This window comes from Cygnus atratus, chromosome 3 (assembly GCF_013377495.2).
Source record: "Cygnus atratus isolate AKBS03 ecotype Queensland, Australia chromosome 3, CAtr_DNAZoo_HiC_assembly, whole genome shotgun sequence".
Lineage (NCBI taxonomy): Eukaryota > Metazoa > Chordata > Aves > Anseriformes > Anatidae > Cygnus > Cygnus atratus.
Genome location: NC_066364.1, coordinates 47,759,275 through 47,780,657, shown reverse-complemented (window position 1 = coordinate 47,780,657; position 21,383 = coordinate 47,759,275). Strand labels below are relative to the sequence as shown.

General features: G+C 41.4%; 1 protein-coding gene across 5 annotated transcripts in view; it reads left to right on the top strand.

Moving 5' to 3' along the window:
- Window positions 1–21,383, top strand: part of PDSS2 (decaprenyl diphosphate synthase subunit 2) — a 119,380-nt gene that overhangs the window by 87,680 nt on the left and 10,317 nt on the right. For 4 of the 5 annotated variants that reach the window (XM_035564839.2, XM_035564840.2, XM_050709853.1 and 1 more), the window contains exons 5-7: window positions 11,343–11,516; window positions 13,913–14,044; window positions 19,320–19,355. In XM_035564839.2, the coding sequence (XP_035420732.1) occupies window positions 11,343–11,516; window positions 13,913–14,044; window positions 19,320–19,355 (342 nt within the window). Of the gene's footprint in view, window positions 1–11,342; window positions 11,517–13,912; window positions 14,045–19,319; window positions 19,356–20,843; window positions 21,039–21,383 lie in introns of those variants that run through there. The other variant, XM_050709852.1, reaches the window with a different exon arrangement.

Here is a 21,383-nt window from a genome sequence, read left to right as displayed (position 1 = left end):
TTAATGTAGTTCTTCAAGGGCAATTAATGGATATACTGTGTTATTGGTTTAATTTTTGGTGTGGCAAAAGCTGTAATAGATATTGATCAAATTGGATCCAGGTATTTTTGTTTTTAGTAGAATATTTAAGGAAATTTTTAGAGTTACTTCTTGAAGTAATATTGCTTGGGCAGGATGTTGAAGCAAAACTGAGTTTCATTTTTTATGACTGTACCTTAACGTGTCCAAAAAATTGATAATTTAAAGTTCTCATAACCTCTGCAGGGCTTAAAATAGCAAGTTTTCACAGTATAGCAATGATCAGCAGTGTGTGTATGTGAATATGTATCTTAAAATCCACTGAGGTGGATTTTATTTCTAGTGATGCTTCCTCATGTGCCTAGTTTGCCTCAGAGACCTGTATCTTAACGTTCAGTATGTGAGATGGCTTGAAGATTGCAAAAGTTATGAATACACTTGAATTTGCTGTGTATGTAGCTTGCAGCTCTGTTTTACAATTGCCGTGTTGCAGTATGAATCATAGAATCATAGCACATCCCGTGTTGGAAGGGACCCACAGGGATCATTGAGTCCAACTCCTGGCTCCACACAAGTCTACCCAAAAATTCAGACCATATGACTAAGTACACAGTCCAAACGCTTCTTGAATTCTGGCAGGCTTGGTGCTGGGACTACATCCCTGGGTAGCCTGTTCCAGTGTGCGACCACCCTCTCAGTGAAGAACCTCTTCCTGATGTCCAGCCTGAACCTCCCCTGCTGCAGCGTGACACCATTCCCTTGGGTCCTATCACTGGTCACTAAAGACAATAGGTCAGCACCTACCCCTCCACTCTCCCTCGTGAGGAAGCTGTAGACCATGATGAGGTCTCCCCTCAGCCTCCTCTTTTCCAGGCTGAACAGGCCAAGTGATCTCAGCTGCTCCTAATACGTCTTCCCCTCTAGGCCCTTCATCATCTTAGTAGCCAAGGAAAGGTTGGACCTGGTGTGTAGGGACATGGTTTAGTGGATGACATTGGTAGTAGGGTGATGGTTGGACCAGATGATCTTGAAGGTCTTTTCCAACCTTAATTTCTGTATCATTCTATGATCCTGCTCTTGCAAAAATCCCATCACTGAGGCTAGAACTGAGGGTTTGGTTGTACAAATGTCTGTATGACACAGAATCTTTGAGAAGACCAGCCCAACAAACAAACAAATAAAAACAACAACAACAAAAAACAAACTGTAACAAATCAAAGAGTAGTCAGGCGTTGGAATGGGTTGCCCAGGGAGGTGGTGGAGTCACCGTCCCTGGGGGTGTTCAAGGGACATGTGGTGCTTAGGGACATGATTTAGTGGGTGACATTGGTGGTAGGGAGACGGTTGGACCAGATGATCTTGGAGGTCTTTTCCAACCTTAATGTTTCTATGATTCTATGTTACACTGATGAGAGGCTAGAGCCTGAGCTGGAAAACGCCATGTGGAACATGTGGAACAAGGTAGATAAGGCTGCAATTTGCCATGTCCTGCAGTTTTGCCACCTAACCTGACCCATAAAAGTAGCCTAAAAGAAAGCTGGAGAGGGACTCTTATCAGGGAGTGTAGCAATGGAACAAGGAATAATGGCTTTGAACAAATGGAGGGGAGGTTTAGATTAGACGTGATGTGAGGAAGAAATTCTTCACTCAGAGCAGAAAGCGCACGTGGGAATTAGGGCTGAAGATGCACCTTGCTTCTGTTCTTTTACATAAAGAATAGCATGAAATTACCTAAAAACCAGTGTTAAAAATAAACCCAGGGCACAGGATGGGAGGTGGAGGGCAGTCCCTGTGGCCAAGGGGCAGCCTTTCTCTCTGGCAAGTCAAAAGGCCCAGGGGAGCCAGCCCCAGAAAAGGGGCCCTCAGCCCCCCCAACCCTCCTCCTCCTCCCACGTGAGGGCATCTTCCAGGCCGCTCCCAACACAGCCGCCTGTGGCCACGCGTGGGCCACTCCATCACAGAGGCTTGCTGAGGTCACAGTGGCCACCACTGCCCCGAGCCCTATAAAGCAGGACCCCCGCAGCTGGCCCACCATTTGCTGAGCTTCTAGGTGCTCTGACTGCCAGCTTGTGCGGCAGGAAGAAGACCCAAAGCAGCAAGGCGAGCGGCAGCCCTTCTCGGTGTGAGTACAGCGATGCAGTCCAAGGAAGCACCGAGAATGAAGGCAGCTAACGAGAAGAAGTGTCATGGGCAGAGGGATTGCGTCTGCGGCACAACAGACACCAGTGCCCAAGGTACCTCTGGCGCACAGCCCACAGACACTTACAGGCGGTACTACTGGCACCGCAGCGACGCGGGGAACAGGCTGTCCCCTCAGCCATACAGCGACAGGGGGCCTGGGCCTAACCATTGGTGTAGTGGTGGTGTGGGGCGAAGGCAGGAGTGTCAGCTGGACAGCCGTGTGAAGCAGAGGCCTGCCCGTAGTCCGGAACACAGCGTGGGACCCAGCCGTGGCTGTAAACAAGACGGCAGCATCGGACCCACAAATGGCAACCAACTGGACAGTGGCATGGGACCTAGGGGTGGAACTGGACGAGCCCCTGGTTCGGCACCCTGGCCTGAAAACATTCCGGATGGAAGGCATCCCGTTCGGACAGTCCCGGGCAAGGACTGGCTTGTCCTTCTGCCAAACACCGTGGAGCCCATGGAGGTGGATCCACCAGCAGATGTGGAGGAACCAATGGAAGTGGATCCACCTCGGCCAGAACAGACCTGGGACTACCCCGGCATGTCTTTGCTCTCTGCCATCAGAGCCCACCAACAGTGTTGCAGCAGTGCCTGGCGAGGTCCCTACTCGTCGCGCAGGCTCCATCCCAAGCATTAGCTTGGAGCCACCAAACACCACAGACATCCCGCAGGCTTACTTGCAAGATGTCCCGGCAATAAAGAACTCTGTTGCCAATTCTCAGGGGTTGAGTGAGTGCTTCTTTCCCATCCCGAAGCCCTTGTGCCAGAGGTGGCATCCCTTCTGCACAGAGCCTCGAGGAAGAGCACAAGAGAGGACTCAGCTTCCTTCGGGCTGCTGCGCTGTGGTGACAGGAGGAGTCCCCGAGAGCCACCAGGCGCCTTTAACATTTGTGAAAATAGACTGAGGGGTGAAAATAGTAGTGTGTAAGCGAGTATAGGTGGCTAATTTCTTATATTAGGAGTGAGTTTCTATATCTGAGTAATTGGCAATGACAGACGTGGAGAAGGCCGAGGTACTCAACAACTTCTTTGCCTCTGTCTGCACTGGTAGACGGGCTTCCCAAGTCTTTCATTTCCCTGAACCCGTAGATGGAGGCTGGGGAAGCAAAGTCCCACCCACTGTAAGTGAAGAGCAGGTTTGAGACCGCCTGAATCTAAACAACAGGTACAGGTCTATGGGACCTGATGACATGAATCCAGGGTCCCGAGGGAACTGGCTGATGTAGCTGCCAAGCCTCTCTCCATCATAGTTGAAAAGTCCTGGCAGTCGGGCGATGTCACTGGTGAGTGGAAAAAGGGCAATGTTTTATCCCTACTCTTCAACAATTAAAACAAAGAATTGAACAAAGAGCACTACTCTTCAACAATTAATACCCTCAGCCTCGTCTTTTCCAGACTGAACAGGCCAAGTGATCTCAGCCGCTCCTCATACATCTTCCATGCATATGTCTTGCACGTATGCAGCAAGATAAATTTAGAACTCAGTCGAAGCTCTCATCACATGGGTTACAGCCACAGTAGATACCTGTATTGATGGCTGTACACCTGCCAAAACCACAGTGGGTAAGAAGAGCATCAGGCTGTGGATATGCCACCAGCTTAGCCACGTCTGGGCCATGAAGAGTGTTACTTAAAACAAAGGCATATTACTTCAACCAACCTTGCTTCAGCATATCCATCTTTTGGTTGAAATCAGTTAGGTAGGGAGTAGTCACGTTGGTCAGCTGAGCTCTTTCCTCTGACAAGGTGAAGACTTGTAGCAGGAGAGCAGTGATGACACTTTTGGGAGATAGATGGGGCCATGGGCTGGTCAGGCAACTGGGCTGCAGGCAGGGGATGCTGTGCTCGGAGCTCTTGAGCACTTTGCAGTGCTCCTGCACCTCCTGTGTTTAATCCAAGAATAAGCAGAACTTCAGCCTTCGGTGGTGCTGACAAGGACTGTGCTTGTGGCTAAATGGTAAAATATCTGGCATCTTTGAAATTTTTGCAAGGAATGTTTAAAACTGTATTTTCCATATTCACGCAGGCTTCTAAATACAACTAAACTCCAGATACATCAGATTTAAAAAATAGCAACTGCTTGTCTGTGGGTAGAAGTAAAACTCTACTAGTTCATCTCAGCAATGAGACTATTTTAACAATGGGTCCTGTATAAATGAGAAATGGTGTAGACTCTTTGGGCTCTTGCCATTGCTGAAGGTTTTAGTCTTCTTTTTCTTCATTTGGCAAAGTGCTGAGCTGATGGTCCTGACAGGGAATAATTATATCATCTTAGAGTAGCTAGAAAATAATTATTTTCTATTGCATTACTGAACCACTCCATGTGTAGATTGTAGGGGAAGTGTGAGATATACTAAGCACAGCCGCATGATGTTTACCCTACCCTGGGCCGCTTACAAATACAAAAGGCTTATTTTGTTTCAGTGACTTTTTCCATCTAACAAAAGATGAAAGTACAGTACACCCTTCCTAAGAGGAACCCAGTTAATTCAAAATACAATTAGTGTGATGGCATAGTAGGTACTGAAAATTACATTGACAGTGTCTGAAGTTTAGTCTTTATAATAGGTTATATGTGGCCTGATGAGACCCAGAACAAACAACTGTGGTGTCTATTTCATTTTATTTTGATCTTGTCCTTTGAGAAATGTAGTTCCCTGTTGTATATTAGACGTATCCCTGCTGCTTTCCTCACACTGTTCTGCTGAGGCAGTGTCCCTTTCATGTGCTGAATATCTCTTTAGCAAAGATTGCAAAATGGACTAAGTCAACTATTAGTCTTATTTGTATCTTCTGTGCCTCTTCCTTCCATCACTAACTGCAATTTGACCAAAACCAAAATCTGAACTACGTTTCCTGGAGGTAAGACAAATGCTTTAATTTACTCTGCAACTAAGTCTCAAATGTCAAGCTTGCTTTCCTTTTAGCAGTAGGGCATAGGGATGTTATGATGGCATTTTCTTTGCTGGGAATTCTTAAATTTCGAAAAGCAGAAGGATATCTTCTCACCTTTTTTTTTTTTTTTTTTTTTTCCTTTTTTTTAAGGCAGGAAAGTTGTGCTTCATATGTTAAATATGCCTTTAATACAGTTGTTATCAAGGTTCTGAGTAGCATAAAATAGTATAATTTCTTAATTTCTTGTTTAGCACTGGGTTGTTTGAGCTTTGCTAGATGTCTACCTAGATGGTTTTGTCTTTTACATTAGACAAGAATAACTCAGCAAAATTCACCTTTCTTTTCTTTTATTCTTTCTTCTATTCTTTCATTATTTTCTTTTATTTCTTTTATTTCACATGTCTTTTATGAGACCCTAAGTCCATGTTTACCCGATAGCTTATTTTCAGTTTGTTTCATTTAGATGACTCTGTAAGAAAATTGAAAGGATCCTTTGACCTGACAGGACTGACCTTATTTACTCCTGAAGATGTGTAACGGGTATAATCATTTGACAGCTCTCATTACCACTTTTCTCTTCATAAAACTACATGCAGTCCTACAGCCATCTCGTTGTAGTGTGTTCTGTTCAGTCATTCTTCATTGTGTCTGCATAATGAGTCGTTAGATCTGTGTAAAGTGGGGGAAAATAAAGATGAAATATTTAGCTTTTCATCTGTATTTGCCGTGAGAATCCAAGCTATAAAGTGTAGGCTTCGGTTGCGAAGAGAGCTTGAAGGTTAGGGCCACCACTCATGTTCAAAGTAGCAAATAGCTGTTGTGGTTTAAGACACTGCATTAGTGGATTAAGCTAATATTCTGGCATGTAACCTGGAGCAGGAAGGGGCAATGTGATGAACCTTTGCAGCTTTGTGAGCCAAGTCCCACCTCAGAACCCAAAATTCTGTGAGTAAAGGACGATTCTGGTTCCCATCTGCCTCTCCTACATCTAGGTCTGATTTGGAAATAAAAATGTATGCCTTTAGTGAGTGCAAAGCTGTCTTATCAGGCCCTCAATTGTGATCACAATATCTATTTTTAATAGAAAAGAACATTGCCACTGTGTCTCTGTTTCCTACTTTTAGAAGACTGAAGGCTTCCAAAATATTTGCTGTCTCACCTTCTGTCTTAATATCCCAGATCAGTTAACAAATACTAACGGATAATACTTTGAAGTCTCTATCCTTTCACATAAAGGGGAAGAGCAATATGTGGAAGCTCAAAGCAGCAGAATCGAGAGCAGAACTTGTGTGTTGGCTCTTGTGTGTCACCTGGCAGACCATTCTTGCAGTCTCGAAGCATTACGGATTTTCTTGGGAATCGGCAGTGTTCCTTTTTTTCTCACCTCCAGAGTATTCTAGCTGATGCTAGCTGTGTGTTACCAAAACTCATTTTTAGTGTCAGAATGAGACTGTTATATAATACTACTTCAGATATGTTCTTCTGATGGCTAGAGGAGCTGCTACGTATTTTGGAAATTTTCAGTGTAATTGTTTGAAAATTGTGTAGAATTCATATGTAAAACAAGTAAGGAAAAGAAATATATTAGTGGCAAGTACTCATTGTACCAAATAGAGAATTAACAGGTATTTGTTTTAGAGTAATAGAGTTTTAAAAATGAAATCTACTTTCCTGCAGAGCCATTCTTCCATGTTTGGTCACCAGTCCTGCTTTGAGGAATAATGTTTTGGGATCCTGCATATGTTCATCAGCTGGACTGCTATGAGTCTGTCTTAGCAAGTCCATTACTTACTATAAATTTTACCATAGAAGGTAAATCAATTTAATTTTGAGTAATGTGAATGACCTTTTAGCAGGGAAGCAGTCAGAGCTCTTCTTTAAAAAAATATCTCTGTTGCAAGACAAAAGGGAATGATAAAATACAGAATATGAGTAAAGAGCATCTGTGAAGAGTAGGTAAACGTGTCGGGGGAGAGGGTGGGTAGAAATCATGGCTAGAAACAAGGCCAATGCTCTTTGTTTACTGCTTTGTTCTTTAAATACTAAGCTTTTCCAGAGTGATTTTAAACTAAGAGATGTGGATATTTTAATTTATTATGATTTTTCAATTTAATTTTTTTTACTTCCTTCACAGTAAAAGTATTAGGTAGTCAGTGACATGCTTTATTGACCAATTTGCAGAATCCCTTCTTCCTCCAAAACCACTGAAGACATGTATTAACAGGCCAATAAAACACGTCCTGTGATGTTCAGCAAGCAGGAATACATCTGTTTAAAGCTTACAAGAAACACGAGCAAGATGTTTTGCAGAGTCTTGCTGTAGAGAGACTCATAACTGTATTGGGCTTATTTATGTAAAATGGAAATTCTTGAACTATCTAATTTAAAACCTTTAAATGCTAAAACTATTTCAGAGTATTTCTCTGTATTTATGTGGATTCTTTGCCCACAGAAAATTGAACTGAAGTTTGATATATAAGTGGTTCAGACATTTTGATCATTTTGTGCAACAGCAGATGGCTAAGAAAGAGCTGCCATGGTATTAAAATAAAACTTCCCTTCATACAAACTATATCTGAAGTGAAAAGTCCTTTGACTTCTACTCCTTCCTGTTTTTGCAAATGATTTTGTGCACTTCTAAGATAGAGTTTTCATTCATGTTTTCCTGAATTACGTTTTCAGCTGAACTGTGTATAAGCATCTTCTCTGGTGTGACAAATCAAACTGAGTTATTGTAAGTGCCACTTTTGCACTAGGGATGCATTTTACTGTAACTACTAAAAGCTGCCCTTCCTGATGGTTATGATCACATATTTTGTCCCGTGATTTCATTTTCTGAGAGGTCTTTCTGTTTCCTGTTGCTTGGGATGATTGTTTCAGAATGGATTTAAATTATAGTAATAGCTTAACTGAAAAACCTCAACTAGCCAATTTCTTTCTCACAAAGCAGTAACTGACCTCGACGTTAATAAAAGTGGGAACACCCTCAGCTGTTCCTAATTTCCCATTTGTGGTTACTGCTTTGAAAAATTCATTTTTAAAACACTGATTCTTGAAGTTTTCAAATTGTGAGTGATTTGTCAAAACGTCTACTCAAGAAAAGCAAAGACCTGCTATTAGACCCTTGAGGACCATTTCAGTTGAGCATAACTCACACAGAAGTAGTGATTGACCGAGGTGGGTTCAAATATTTTCACCATACTGCCATGCCAGCATTCCCCAAATTGTATCTGGACCTGGAATTGGCTGCTTTCTCTGGGAGATGCTGAGAGATTTGTCTCTTCACCCAGCTTCTGCTACCCAAGCAGCAAGAGAGTTGGTTGGGATCTAGACCCATTTCTTGGGGGCAGAACTTTTTAATGAGGTCAATCTGTAGGCATTAGTTAATCAAATGTCTGAGCACTGTCAACTACAGCCAGAACTGATTTTGGTGAGTTTAAAAGTGTAAAAGGCTTTTACTTAGAGTGAAAGACTCACTAGGAATCTTTTGGGCCAGCTGATACCTGCTGTCATCTTTATCCTTGGAAATATCCCCTGCTGACTAATAAATAAACAAATAAATAAAACAGTAAAAAATTCTATAAAAATAACAAGCATCACCAGTACTTCAGTTTTCTCAGACTTTGGAGTCTAGAACTAGTTTCTTTTTTCCCTTAAAGTTTTAAAGTAATGTTTAGCTATTTCTTTACCTAACTTGTAAGAATACAGTGTCATTTTCGAACAGTGCTATAACATGAGAGTTATCTTCGGGAAAAAATGGCATTTAGTTTGTTGGAAATGTTTGCTGAAGAAAGGTTGTGTCTGCTCCTGCCCTCTTAACAAGCAGAAGCTTTAGAGGTATGTGGTCATAAGACTTTCTGTGATTAAAATTGGCTATATTTTGGTGTGCAAGCTCATATGCTAAAGCAGATCCATATGGACACGATTCATTTTTAGACCTTGCTTCTTTCTGTACCCACGGATTCACAATAGCTATGTTTTTAAGACTAATACTGTATCTTATAATGTCTCAATTTTTTGTAATTTTTTGAAGCTAGATGTCTGTTTTAGATGCTTGAAGCTTGCATGATGCTCATGGAGCGGACAGTAGCTTGTTATGCCATCACTTTCAATCATGTGATGAAATTTCAACTTGCTTAAAAAGGATATATTTTTGTAATATATCATGGAATTAATTTCGTTGTATACATCTAGTTTGAATGACTGTTTAAGCTGCTTCAGTTCCTGCAGTTGATATTTGATAATGTCTACATTTCTGTTACTGTGCAAAGGTTCAGGAAGGCTAAAATTTTCAAGTTGAAGGTGTTCGGAAAGCCTTTCAACTTAATAAATTATGTCAGGATACCTTTCTAGAGCATTTTTGTCTTGGTTGGATTTAAAACAAGTAATTATAAAAATCACTGCCAATTTCTAGTATCATCCAGCAAATTTTAGTAAATTCTGTTTTTTTCTACGAGCAGATTGGTTGTTAACGAAAAGATTATGTTGCGTCTTCCAAGAGCTCCTGATTTTAAATTTAAAATAAATTGATCTATATCTAAGTGGAAAAAAAAAAGCAGCTCGATACATAGGAAACTACTTGAATTAAATGCTCATTTTGACATTTTGCCATTCATGAGAATTTGCACATGCTCTGGGCTGAGTTAAGATATTAAAACAAAAATACTACAGTAAAACGAAACACGAGGAAAGTTTGGACTTGACTTTGTAAGTTATCACATGCATAATAGCAAACGTGGTTTCTCTGTTCTTCCCCTTCCTTGTATAAGTTAATAGTGTGTCTGAAAGCAATGGCATTTTGATACAGCACTGTGTTACTTGGCATTGCAGAATCCTCCTACTTTTTTCCATTAGTCTCAGATTATCCTCTCCCTTGTAACGCAGCACTTCTGGGTGATACCCATAAGGGAGGAAAATTAGACCTGTGCGGATGGATTCTATTTCATTTGTTACCAATTTCATGACAGATAACACCTTGTGAGAAAATTATAGGGTCACACAAAATTACTACTTACTCATTTCTAAGTAATTTAATTGACATCACGTTGAAGGAAAAGACTTGTTATATTGGAAGATTTTAAATTACTCTTTAAGAAAATGTTTTGGCTTAGTGTATGCTATAGATTTGACTGAACTGAGAAGTTACAATTTTTTTAAGATATATATGCTTGAAATTTTTTCTGTAGTTTCTCATTACCGATTTTAGTTTTTTTCTAAGCAAAACAGTCTGGTCTGGTCTTTTTTTTCTCTTTTTTTTTCCCCCTCCTTTCTTTAGAGAATACCTACAGGTGTGACAGTAACATGGGTATGTGGAAAAGATTTCAAGTCATGTCTAGCTTTAAAGACGCTTTAGTAAAATAGCAAAATGTTGATACAATTGGATTTGGGTTTGGGGGAAGAAACCTGGGTTCATGTTAACTAACACACATTTCCATTTTGTGGAAAGCAATTCAAATTAATTTTTTGGATGCAGAGGATTTTAAGAAATGTTAAGCGTCTTTGACATGACAGTCAAGGTGATAAAGTTCACTAGAGGCATCACTGAGATCTCGATCAGTCCTTTGGGAAAACGAATACCTGACATTTCTAAAGCAGGGCTGTATTCATTTATTTTTAAATACTTTCAGTCTTTCCTCATCCTTAATATGGGAGGGAAGAGATACGAATCCTCTATCACTGCCATTCATCTTTCCAATGAAAGCATAAGCATTTTTTATTCCTTTTGTGATTCATCTTTTTTTTTTTTTTTTTTTTAACTGCAAGGAAGAAATTACAGTGACCTCTCAAATGGCATCTCCTGTTCATTTGGGGTTGCTGGTTCTTGGTTACTGGCAAGGGGCTGAAATGCAGATCTACTTTGCTTTTTTCTTTTCTTTTTTTCTTTTCCTTCTTTTTTTCCGCCCATTACCTCCAGAGCAATCTAATTGACTGTTAATGTTCAAGGTATTGATACAGTCATTACGAAAAGGATTTATGTGGAGTATATTGATAGCTCCACATATTTTGTGGGTTGTTCTTTTTGAGCAGAAAACTAAGAATTTGTTTGCTGGCATATTTATTCCTTCTTTTTTTATTTTTTTCTCTCCCCATCCCCAAAAGAGTGCCCTTCTCTTTGGCACCTTGGCACCCAGAGTTTTGTTACTCTCCATGTGTGGTGTTATCCTGTGCCACGCTGTTGACTTCCACAAGCTGACACAGTTGCAGTTTTGGTGTTTTCATTTTCACCTTCCTTTCATTTGTAGGAGAACTGTCTTACAGATGACATCGGAATATCTACATGGAAGGAGCAGGTTTTCCTGTCACATAGTGCCTTGCTGGCAAAGAGCTGCCAGGCTGCAATGGAACTAGCAAAGCACAGCGCTGAGATTCAGGACATGGCATTTCAGTATGGAAAGCACATGTCTATGAGTCATAAGGTACACCTTTTTCTTTCATTCTGGGATCTTAAAAACGGAAAAACTTGTAAGATGTGTTGCTCCTGAGCTCTGTTCTGTAATAGCACTATGCCGGAGACCTTTGCCAGTAGGTCAGTGGTGTTGAGAGTTGTGGCTGCTGCCTGGTATGAATATGTTTGCAGAAACTGCTGATATGAACAGTGCTTATGAACTGGCACAGGCACACTTCTAGCAATGTGGCTTGTTTCATTCAAGGCCCTGTTAAAGTCCCTCTAGTTCATCTGTCTTGTAGCAGCTTAAAACTTTGTCTTCTCTGCTCCTGTGATCTTCCTCAAACCACTATCCCGGTAACAGGAGCTGCATAAGGACGCAGATGTTGGGTTTTAGCTGCCACCATGCATGGTTTTGTACCTGTAAGTCTGCCTGCCTGCAGCAGCACACGAGGCTGAGGCAGGAGCTGCAGTGGATGAAGTACCTGCATGTGTTCCCTTCTGACTAAACTGCTGTGGAGGCAACTTCAAGGAGGGGGTAGGTGGTGGACAAGGAGGGAGGTAACCAGATGAGGACAGTAGCAGCCTAAACCTAAAGAAGAGCAGGCTGAGGGGAGGCCTCATGGCGGCCTGCAGCTCCCTCACGAGGGGAGCGGAGGGGCAGGCGCTGAGCTCTGCTCTCTGGGGACAGCGACAGGACCCGAGGGAACGGCATGGAGCTGGGACAGGGGAGGGTCAGGCTGGGGGTTAGGGAAAGGTTCTGCACCCAGAGGGCGGTCGGGCACTGGGACAGGCTCCCCAGGGAAGTGGTCACAGCACTGAGCCTCAGGCATAGTCTGATTTTTGTGTGGTCCTTCGTGTAGCCAGGAGTTGGACTTAGTGATCTGGTGAGGAGAAGGCTCTGTGCGGGGAGACCTCATTGCAGCCTTCCAGTACTTGAAGGGCGTGTATAAACAGGAGGGGGAAGGCCTGTTTACATGTGTTGATAGTGATACGACAAGGGGGAATGGTTTTAAACCTAAGACAGGGGAGATTTGGGTTAGATACTAGGAGGAAGTTTTTCACTCAGAGGGTGGTGAGGCAATGGAACAGGTTGCCCAGAGAGGTTGTGGCTGCCCCATCCCTGGAGGCATTCAAGGCCAGGCTGGATGAAGCTCTGGGCAGCCTGCTCAAGTGGTTGGCAACCCTTCCCAGAGCAGGGGGGTTGAAACCAGATGATCTTTAAGGTCCTTTTCAACCCAGGCCATTCTATGATTCTATGATCCTTGTGAGTCCCTTCCTGCTGGGGATATTCTCTGATTCTAAACCTCTGCAGCAGTAGGTTTTCCCAAAGAGGGCCTCTGACCTCCCTCATGCAGAGGTGAGACAGTGACTGGAAAATGGCTGTGCATGCTTAATTTCCCTTCTAGCACTCTCTTGGAGGTCACAGGCCTTGCACAGAGGTGTATCTATGTTGGCATTTCAGCTCAGTCAGGAGTGCCCCACTTAGTGCACTTTTGTTAGAGTATCTCAGTGTCTGTAAGCTGGGTTTTCTTCACTGGAGACTGAACTGAAAGGTGTTTGCCAGCAGTTGGAAGTCTTTCAGTCCACAGCTAGAGCTAGTCTAAAGCAAAACACAGTGTAGAAACTCAGGTCCTCAGTACTTTTGTTTTGCCCTACAGATCCACTCCTTCTGTATTGCACTACTTGCAAATACAGATGTAGGCTGAGATGGGCAAGCAGACCTCCCATCCACTTCTGCTCAGTTGGTTTAGACAGTTTCTAGTTCCTCCAGGAAAAGGAAGTGTTTTTTTAAAGCACAACTTTGCTGCCACAAAAATACCACTGTATGCTATTATGAGGTACAACTCTGTGAATAAACTGCTTGTAGTGCAGACTGTAGCCATAATATTTTGTGCATGCTTTAATATTAATACTTTCACTATTGACCAATATAATTGCATATAAGGCATTACATGATTTTCATAGAAAGCTGCTAGCTGTGTAACATTTCCTTTGTCAGAAAGCAGTTCATACTGCATCAACTTCCTCAGGTTCTGAAAAGTAGAATGTGTTACCTTCACAGATCAAAAAATGATCTTCTTTCCACCAAAGACTAGGTCATTCTTTCCTTTATGGTTTTTCCACTTCCTTCCACTCAACAGTTCCCTACCTGGCTGTCCCACCGCTTGCCCAGCTCTGCAAGCTGGCCTTCACATATTTCTTTGGAGGTATTCTACATACTTATCTTCACCACAGCTTTCTGCCACTGCAGTGCTTCTCCCTCTTCCTCTCCCCCCCCCAAACTTGAAGTGCAACTAAAAGACAAGTGTCAAAGCAGAAAATGGCAAGTAGGTATAGAATCAGGATATGGACTTCGAGTTGGTGGAGGGATGTGAAAGTGTAGGCTGTTTCTGGAAACACAAGAGAGATGTTCTTCTCTTTCAGCTACATTCGGACCTTCAGCCATTTGTTAAAGAAAGTTCTAGTGACATCATGGCCTTCAGTTTGAATTGTGCTCCTGCAGTCCTTCATCAGGAATTCCTTGGAAGGGATGCATGGATTAAACAAATCAGAGAGGTAAATTAAAACATTCTTTAGAATTTCATAGTTCTGTTATTTGTATCTCTCTTCCTTGCCTGTGCTCTCAATCTGCAGAGAAACCCAGAAACTGACAACAGACAAGACAATACAAAGGTTACTTCTGCTCCCTAACACCTCTCTTTCATGCTTTTGGGAGGGTAAAATCAAAGGAGCTGATAAATGAGCTCCGTTAAATTTCTGTGTGTCAGTGTAACAAGCGCATTCATTTGCATGGAGCATATGTCTGTTGCTTACTACTTCTGCGAAGTCCCATGTCTTAGCTTAAAGCTACTTTCACTGTCAGTGTAATGCAAAGAACTTTGTATTACGGTGGCCATAAGGTAGGTACGCATTTCCTTCTGCCACCTTTGCTGTGTGAGCAGTAATTTTCGTCAGGGGGAGAAGACCTGGGGGGGTCGGCTTCATGACCACTACAAATTATTTGTGAGATCTAGCTGGCTGATGTCCTTAGTCTCATTTCTTTTATTTCAGCTGTCATTTTCTCTAATACTTAAAAGAGGAAGGGCATAAGTGTGTGTCTGTCTTACATAACTAAGTAGCACTGTGGGTTCAGGTCTATGAATAGCTTCCTGGGTGTAGAAATAAAACTCAATAACTGTACAAGAGAGCAGGGAGAGAAAGGGGGGAAAACACAAAAAAATGGCCAAAATTAAGCATGCTGTTGTGTTTCTGCATCAATCAGACATGTTTTGCCTGTCTAAACAGCTGTGATGTGTACTGTGGAAATTCCTGCAGTTGTTGCACAGATTCTTCAGTAGAAAGTTTGCTGTCTTTGATAATAAGCTAGTTCTGTGCAAACGTATTTTTTTCAAGATGTGCTTGCTGATGGATGGCTCCTTTCCTTCCTGGTTTGAAAGCAGAACTCTGCATCACAGGATGTGAAGTTTGAGCTTCTGCTAGTTCTGCGTTTATGATGGCCAGGTTGCAGCCTGCCTTCACATACCACAAGCAAGAGGCGCAGTCTCTTCAGCAGTGAAATTTTGGGACTTACGTGCAGCATCTACAGCCATGCAGGGGTGCAGTGTGTGTGTGTGTGTATGAATCATGAACCAAAATGAACTTTTTGTCATTTTGAAATTAGGGGAATTAAGGCCTGATAGTTTATAGCATATGAAGAGAAATTTTGGAATTCTACCGTCTCAACACAAGGCTCATGTGTGAGTTGAATGTAAATGGATTTGGATGATTGCAGTTGGAGAATAATGGTATTACCACAGCACACTTCATAAAAGCTTTGAAACCATTTCCCATCTGCAGAATCTAGAGGAGGTTGCAGGATTCCAGGAGTGCCGTCTGTCTGCTTACTAATTCTCATACCAAAAATGGGCATTGTAGAAACAATGAAGCAGTTCTTGCTGAAGGAAAAAAAAAAAATAAAAGAAATGACTTGCTCTACACAGAAGTATCTGCTAACTGCTACTTTAGCTAAATACAAAGTGGAAGGTCTAGTCCAGGAGCTTTTATTGGCTTCTAATGATTTAGAAGGGAAAATTACTTTTCATTAACTACAAGCTCTTTGAGATATCATCCGCAGTCACATTCACTATGTGACATTCAAGACAGGCCAAGCACTCAAACCAGAGGCTTCGTCATGTTGGCAGATAACACCGTGCTCATAAGCCACCCTCTTCTGCAGTGTCATTTGTGTGGTATAAATAGGCAAAGCGTGCACAATATACTCTGGCCCTGTCAGACAGATATTTTTCTAGTAGCTGAGTTGTGACTAGGCATATGGAAATCACATTATGAACCTGTAGTTACTGTTAAGTAATTTGGCTTTCTCCTTTGATTTGTTTGTCTGTATGAACATTCATATGACGGGTTCAAGGTAGCACCTTCTCATGGCAGCTTCCTCCTCCAGCAGGAAGGTCTTAGAGTTCAGGAAAGAGGACAGAGAGCTGTATTGTACCTGGTAGCCTCTGCAGTGTATACTGCTCAGAAAGCTTGTCTCCAGGACTCGATGCCTTCATAAATGTCTTCATCAAGGATGCCTGCACTGCTGTGGAGCGCCCAGGACTTGTGTGGTTGTTTCACCACAGTTCCCTTACCAGAGGTCCAGACACAGGCGCTGCTGCCATGGTAGCTTTTGAACGGAGGCAGCTGTATGCATCTTTCTGCTGCTGAGCTGGAGACCTTTTAAAAGCCCGCTTGTCACTTGATTTGGAAAGAGCAGAACGTGCCAGATATCCAGGTGTGGAAGGCTACATCAACACTGAATATTTGTGTTTTGAGAAGATTAGCTTCTGATTTGGATGGAATTCAGAGACTAACTTAAAAGGGACCTGGGATGTGTACAGAGGAAAGCCTTGTCATAGGAGGGGGGAAAAAAAAAAGCGTGGGTGTGCATATATGTGTGCACATGCACAAAGACATCTGCATGAATGAATGATCATCCGTAAAGACCAGAATCTCTCCTGTTCTCACTGAGTTCACCACCAAAATCCTCCCCCTTTTTGCATTTAAAACTAAAAAGCTTAATGAACTGTTTGGTCAGGTGTCTATTTTAAAAGGAATACGGGTTGGAGTAGAGTCCTGAAATGAATATTAAAAAAAAAATAATCCAATCCTAAATGGTTCCTAGGAAATACTGCTGTAGACAAAGAAATGCTCATCTTCAGATAAACTAATAAAATAGTTGCTAAATGCAGTCCCACTGAGCTTTTGGATGGCCTTGTAATCTTAAAATTTAGTGGATAACCCAGGACTACACGAAGGAGGATATCCTAGAGGTCAGAAAACAGAAGAGTTGGCCACTTATAGCCACATACGGATCTCTCTCACTAGTCAAGTACAAAAAATCTCCACCTTCTACAGGCATCCAACATCTAAGCAATGAGGTATAAAAGATGAAAGTTTGAGTGAAGTAATTAAGCAGAATCCCTCAGATATAGAACCTGTCTTAGTCCACAGCATTTGAAGTTGAAAAAGGGAATAAGAAGCTAGAACCATCTCATCTAGGCCTGGGTAATCCTTGAACCTTTCCACATATCTTTCTGAGCCTTCTCAGAAGAAGCAGGACTGGAAGAAAAGCATTTATTAAACGCATCATCAAACATTCCTGAAGTAAAGGTTTTCAGAACGTGTGTTAGAGGGGCCATTCCATCTGAGAAAGAAAAAATCCTGGAAAACACTAGTCCCTAAAAACCTGCTCCAAAAGCATTGTCTTAAACCGTCTGCTTATTTGATGCATTTTGAGTCATTTCATGGGGGATTCAGGGATCTTTCTTCCTGGCAAGGTGAGCTGATTTCACTCCACCTCATTATTCATGAAGAATGTCATGATGTTATTGTCCTTCACTGCTGGCACATGGTGATCTTTGGTATTCAGGAGGAAGGCTAAGCTGAATTGGCTGCTCATATCTCCAGTATGTTGGTAAGCAGATGCTTTTCTTTGAGGGTCCAGAGTGCCAACAACTCTGAAATTGAGCTCCCCAGCCAAGCAGTGAGACCTAGAAAGCTGTGCAAGTTTGACAAGAGGGCGTATCTTTTGCAAGCCAGGCTTGATACATTTGAGGAAGCTAAACCACATGCAGAAATCTGATGTAAAAGGTCTGTGTGTCAGAAATCAGGGTCAGTAAAAGTCAAAGATAAAGCTTCTATGAGGGCAAAAGAAAGAAAATGGAAAATGTGCCATTGTAGTAAAGAAGGCTTAAGAAAGATGAGTTAAGGGTGCTGCTTGGAGAATTGCAACTGCCATTGAATGTTTGAGAGGAATAGAGCATAAGAAAATATTGCTGTTTGTAACGTCATATGTGCAGGAGGAGGTATGCCAAGCACACCTTTTCTGGTATTGCTAAGACTGAAAAGCATCTTCCTCAAACGTGCTGGCAAATTCTCCACTGCAGTGTGAACCTCTATGTAGGCAATCATTTGTTAGAGAACATTTCTGGTATGTTCTGATATACAGTATCACTACGAGAGAGGTTTTGAAGAAGCTGTAATATCCAGCCAGTATGAGTAAAAGTTGACAAATCAGAGGGATGGGAATACACAAACAAGAAAGTGGTTATTGGCAGTGGTTTTACTAGTCCTGAATGTTATCAGGCTGTTCTCTTAATATGCACTCCAGAAAAGCTGAATTCTTACTAAGGAGAACCATAAGGAGAGTAATAAAGAGTTTTTGTGGACCAGTGCCCGTTCTCCTTCAGTGAAATCACTTTTGTTTTCCACTGTTTCCCTTCCTGTTCTGGTTGCTTGGTTTCTCATCAGTTCTTTTCTCTATTTTGTTTTTCCTCCCTACAAAAATTAATTCATTTTCCAAATCTGTGCCATCTTGGCAACATCTCCTCAAAGCTGTGCTTGCCACAGTGTTCCTCTTCAGTGCAGGCCTCAGCTCTTCTCCTTAGGCCAGTTGGCCTGCTCTTCTTGGCTGTTCTCCTAGGTCTTCAGAAAGGACCGCTACCTTTCCAGGTCCTTATTTGCATCCTTCCAGAAGAAGTGAGGTTTGTGGGCTTCTCTTGTGGAGGCTAGAGGGAAAGAAACAGTAGTGATTTATTTCTCAATGCACCTGAAAAGAGAAGAACTGGAGTTGAACAAGGAGATAATCATACAGGTGGATTTGACCGAAGGGAAGGGCTTCAATTTGGCCAAGCAGCAACGCTCTGGCTCCAACATTAAGTATCACTAAGTGAGAAAGACAGAGACATCCTCTTTTCTATATCACTCAGTGACAAAATTGAAGAATTTGGATAATGTGCTTTTCTGCATCTGGGCAAGAAGGACCTTAAATGTATTCGTGCTTCTTTTTAAATGTGTTAGGAGATAAATACAGTTGTAAACCAAAAGCATAATTAGTATATCTAACGTCGGTCTAATAGTTCTGACATGGTCCTGACATACTCTTTGAGAGGATCAACTTTAGACTTGTTATTAACTGCGTGCAAATTGCTATGAGTATAGAAGTGTTCTCTTTTAAGAAGTTCAATCTTGTTATTGATGATATAAATTATAGTTTATTTCAGAAATTCATGGGAGAGATTAATTAGTGCAAGCAGCAAGATTTCTTAAGACCGAAACATTTTGGATTCAAAAAATGTTTAACAACAACATGTCATAAAAAAATTACAGTGAGCATTTGCAGCTCTCGTCTGAAAACACCTGATAACACCTTTGCTTGAATTTTGGGTTTTTCTGCATCAGGTTCCTAAAGAAAGTCGGTTATGTTTAAAATAGTAGGTCTTTTAATAGCATCCTTTATTCTCACAACTCTAGTTTGCAATAGGTAATAACATATATTCTCTTTCTCTTTAAGGCACAAGGAAAAGGAAATATAATGGACTACAAGAAGGTCAGTGAATTACATTTAATTCTACTTTTTATTTTTAATGTTTCCTGTAACATTTTCAAGATTATTTTTGACAGTCAAGAGAAACTTCCTTATTAAAGTCAAGTTACAATTTGTGTATGTGGAGGGAGAGAGAATGGCTTCTGCTATTTCTTGATTTAAGAAGCAGGTAATAGTCAGCTACCCTGTAAGTATCAAACGCAGCAATTTAATAATAATTTTTGCAGTTATTTATTCCATTCCCCAAATTTAGTTTTGAAACCAGGTTTGTAGTGGCTTTTGCTGTCTTTTTCTGCAGTCATTTGCAGGTTAGCTTCCATCAGTGATCTCTACTTATTGATAGAGTATGTTGTTACTTTATCTCACCCTAATACTATGCTATCTATTATAAAATACACACTTCTACACGCATTTTATAGTAATTTGTGTTTCTGTCAGTGCCCATTGCAGCTTTTAGCTCAGTCACCACTGTATTTGCTCCTGGGACGGCCCTATAGTAAAGGCTGACCTGAACTAAGTAGCTTATCAGCTGAAAGTACCTGGGGCACCATAAGCTCTTAGAGAAGTGCAGGAGGTGGCTGAGAGGATTCTCCTGGTTCAGTGCTGGAGAACTGCTTACCTGTGGTGGAGGCAGAAGATGAGGTTGTGTCCCCAAGTCACTCGCTGAGCGTGAGGCTGAGTTGTTTGAAGTCTTAAGTAGATCACGAGGGTCCAGTTATTTATCTCCAGCATCAATGAGAAATAATAGACAAACTATTGTGCACAGAGGATTGAGAATTGCCTCTTGAAGTGGAGCCTAAAGAACATTACAGCTATGACTGTGTGCTGCTGATATGGAAAGCTAACACATACAAGTCAGACTTCTATTGTAATTACTCTGTATTTAGAGAATTTGGATTATCATCTTTCATTCTTGTTTGAACATGAAAAGGGTCTCAGCCTTAGCTTGCTGTTTAAACACATTGTCCTTTTTTTTTTGACAATAGAAAAACTGATAAAACTTTTACTTTCTAAATGACCATTGTAATTCTGTGAATGTTCAGGCTAGGCTACTTGCTTTTGTAAATCTAGAATGGATTTGTTCCTTTTAATTGTTACAGTTGTGACATGCTCAATGTCATTTCCGTAGTTTAAAAAAAGGGGGAGGAAACTGCTTCTGAAATTGCTTTACTGAATTATTTATGTCATTGTATTCTGCATTTTGACTTGAATGATTTCGTATTTTGGATTGTTCAGATGAAATTGAAAAACCTACAGTGTGACTAGGCAACTTGGACACTTCAATAAAAGGAAAGGGAGGGAAAAAAAAAAAAAACCTTCCTCAAGTTTTTTTATTTCATGTAAACGACTTCAGTCAGGAAGCACATGATTTCAGTACTCAGGGTGATAATCTTTTACATAAGCCACAGATATTACGAGTTTAGTAATGATAGTGAAAAATTCTCCATCCTTTTTTGAGCTCAAACATAATCGACTTTGTTTTTTTTGTAGAAGTCTGTTTCAAAACTGTGGTGTCACATCCCTCTCTTCTGCGTTTCTTCATTTAAAATCAAAGTGGTCATTAGTTGCACCCATGCTCAATGAGCCCAGTAACCTGTGGCTCACCCCAGCACAGCAGCTCGGCCAGTGCATGCACACAGCCAATTAGAAGGCGTACTGTGCAGGACAAATGAGTATTTCTTTTCTGCCCTTTGCTCTGATGTCTTTATTTCTATATCACCGGAGTTAGTGTTTTGCACATTTGCTCTGTCTTTTCAAGCATCAAGGACCGCTCTCATCTTTCTGTTTAGTTGCTGGAACTACTTGAACATACCTAATCAAATTTGGGGGCTTGCTTCTCTTTGAGTCTTAGAAACATCTCTAATGTTGTGAAAGTGAACGCCAGCAAAACTAAAGCTTCTGAAAAACTGTATTTCTGTTCTCTTTATTTTTATTATGAACTTACTATTCAGCATGCCATTTGCATAAGATAAAAATGCTGTTCCTTTATTAGAATTCATAAATATATGTATATAAAAACTGCTAGCTGTT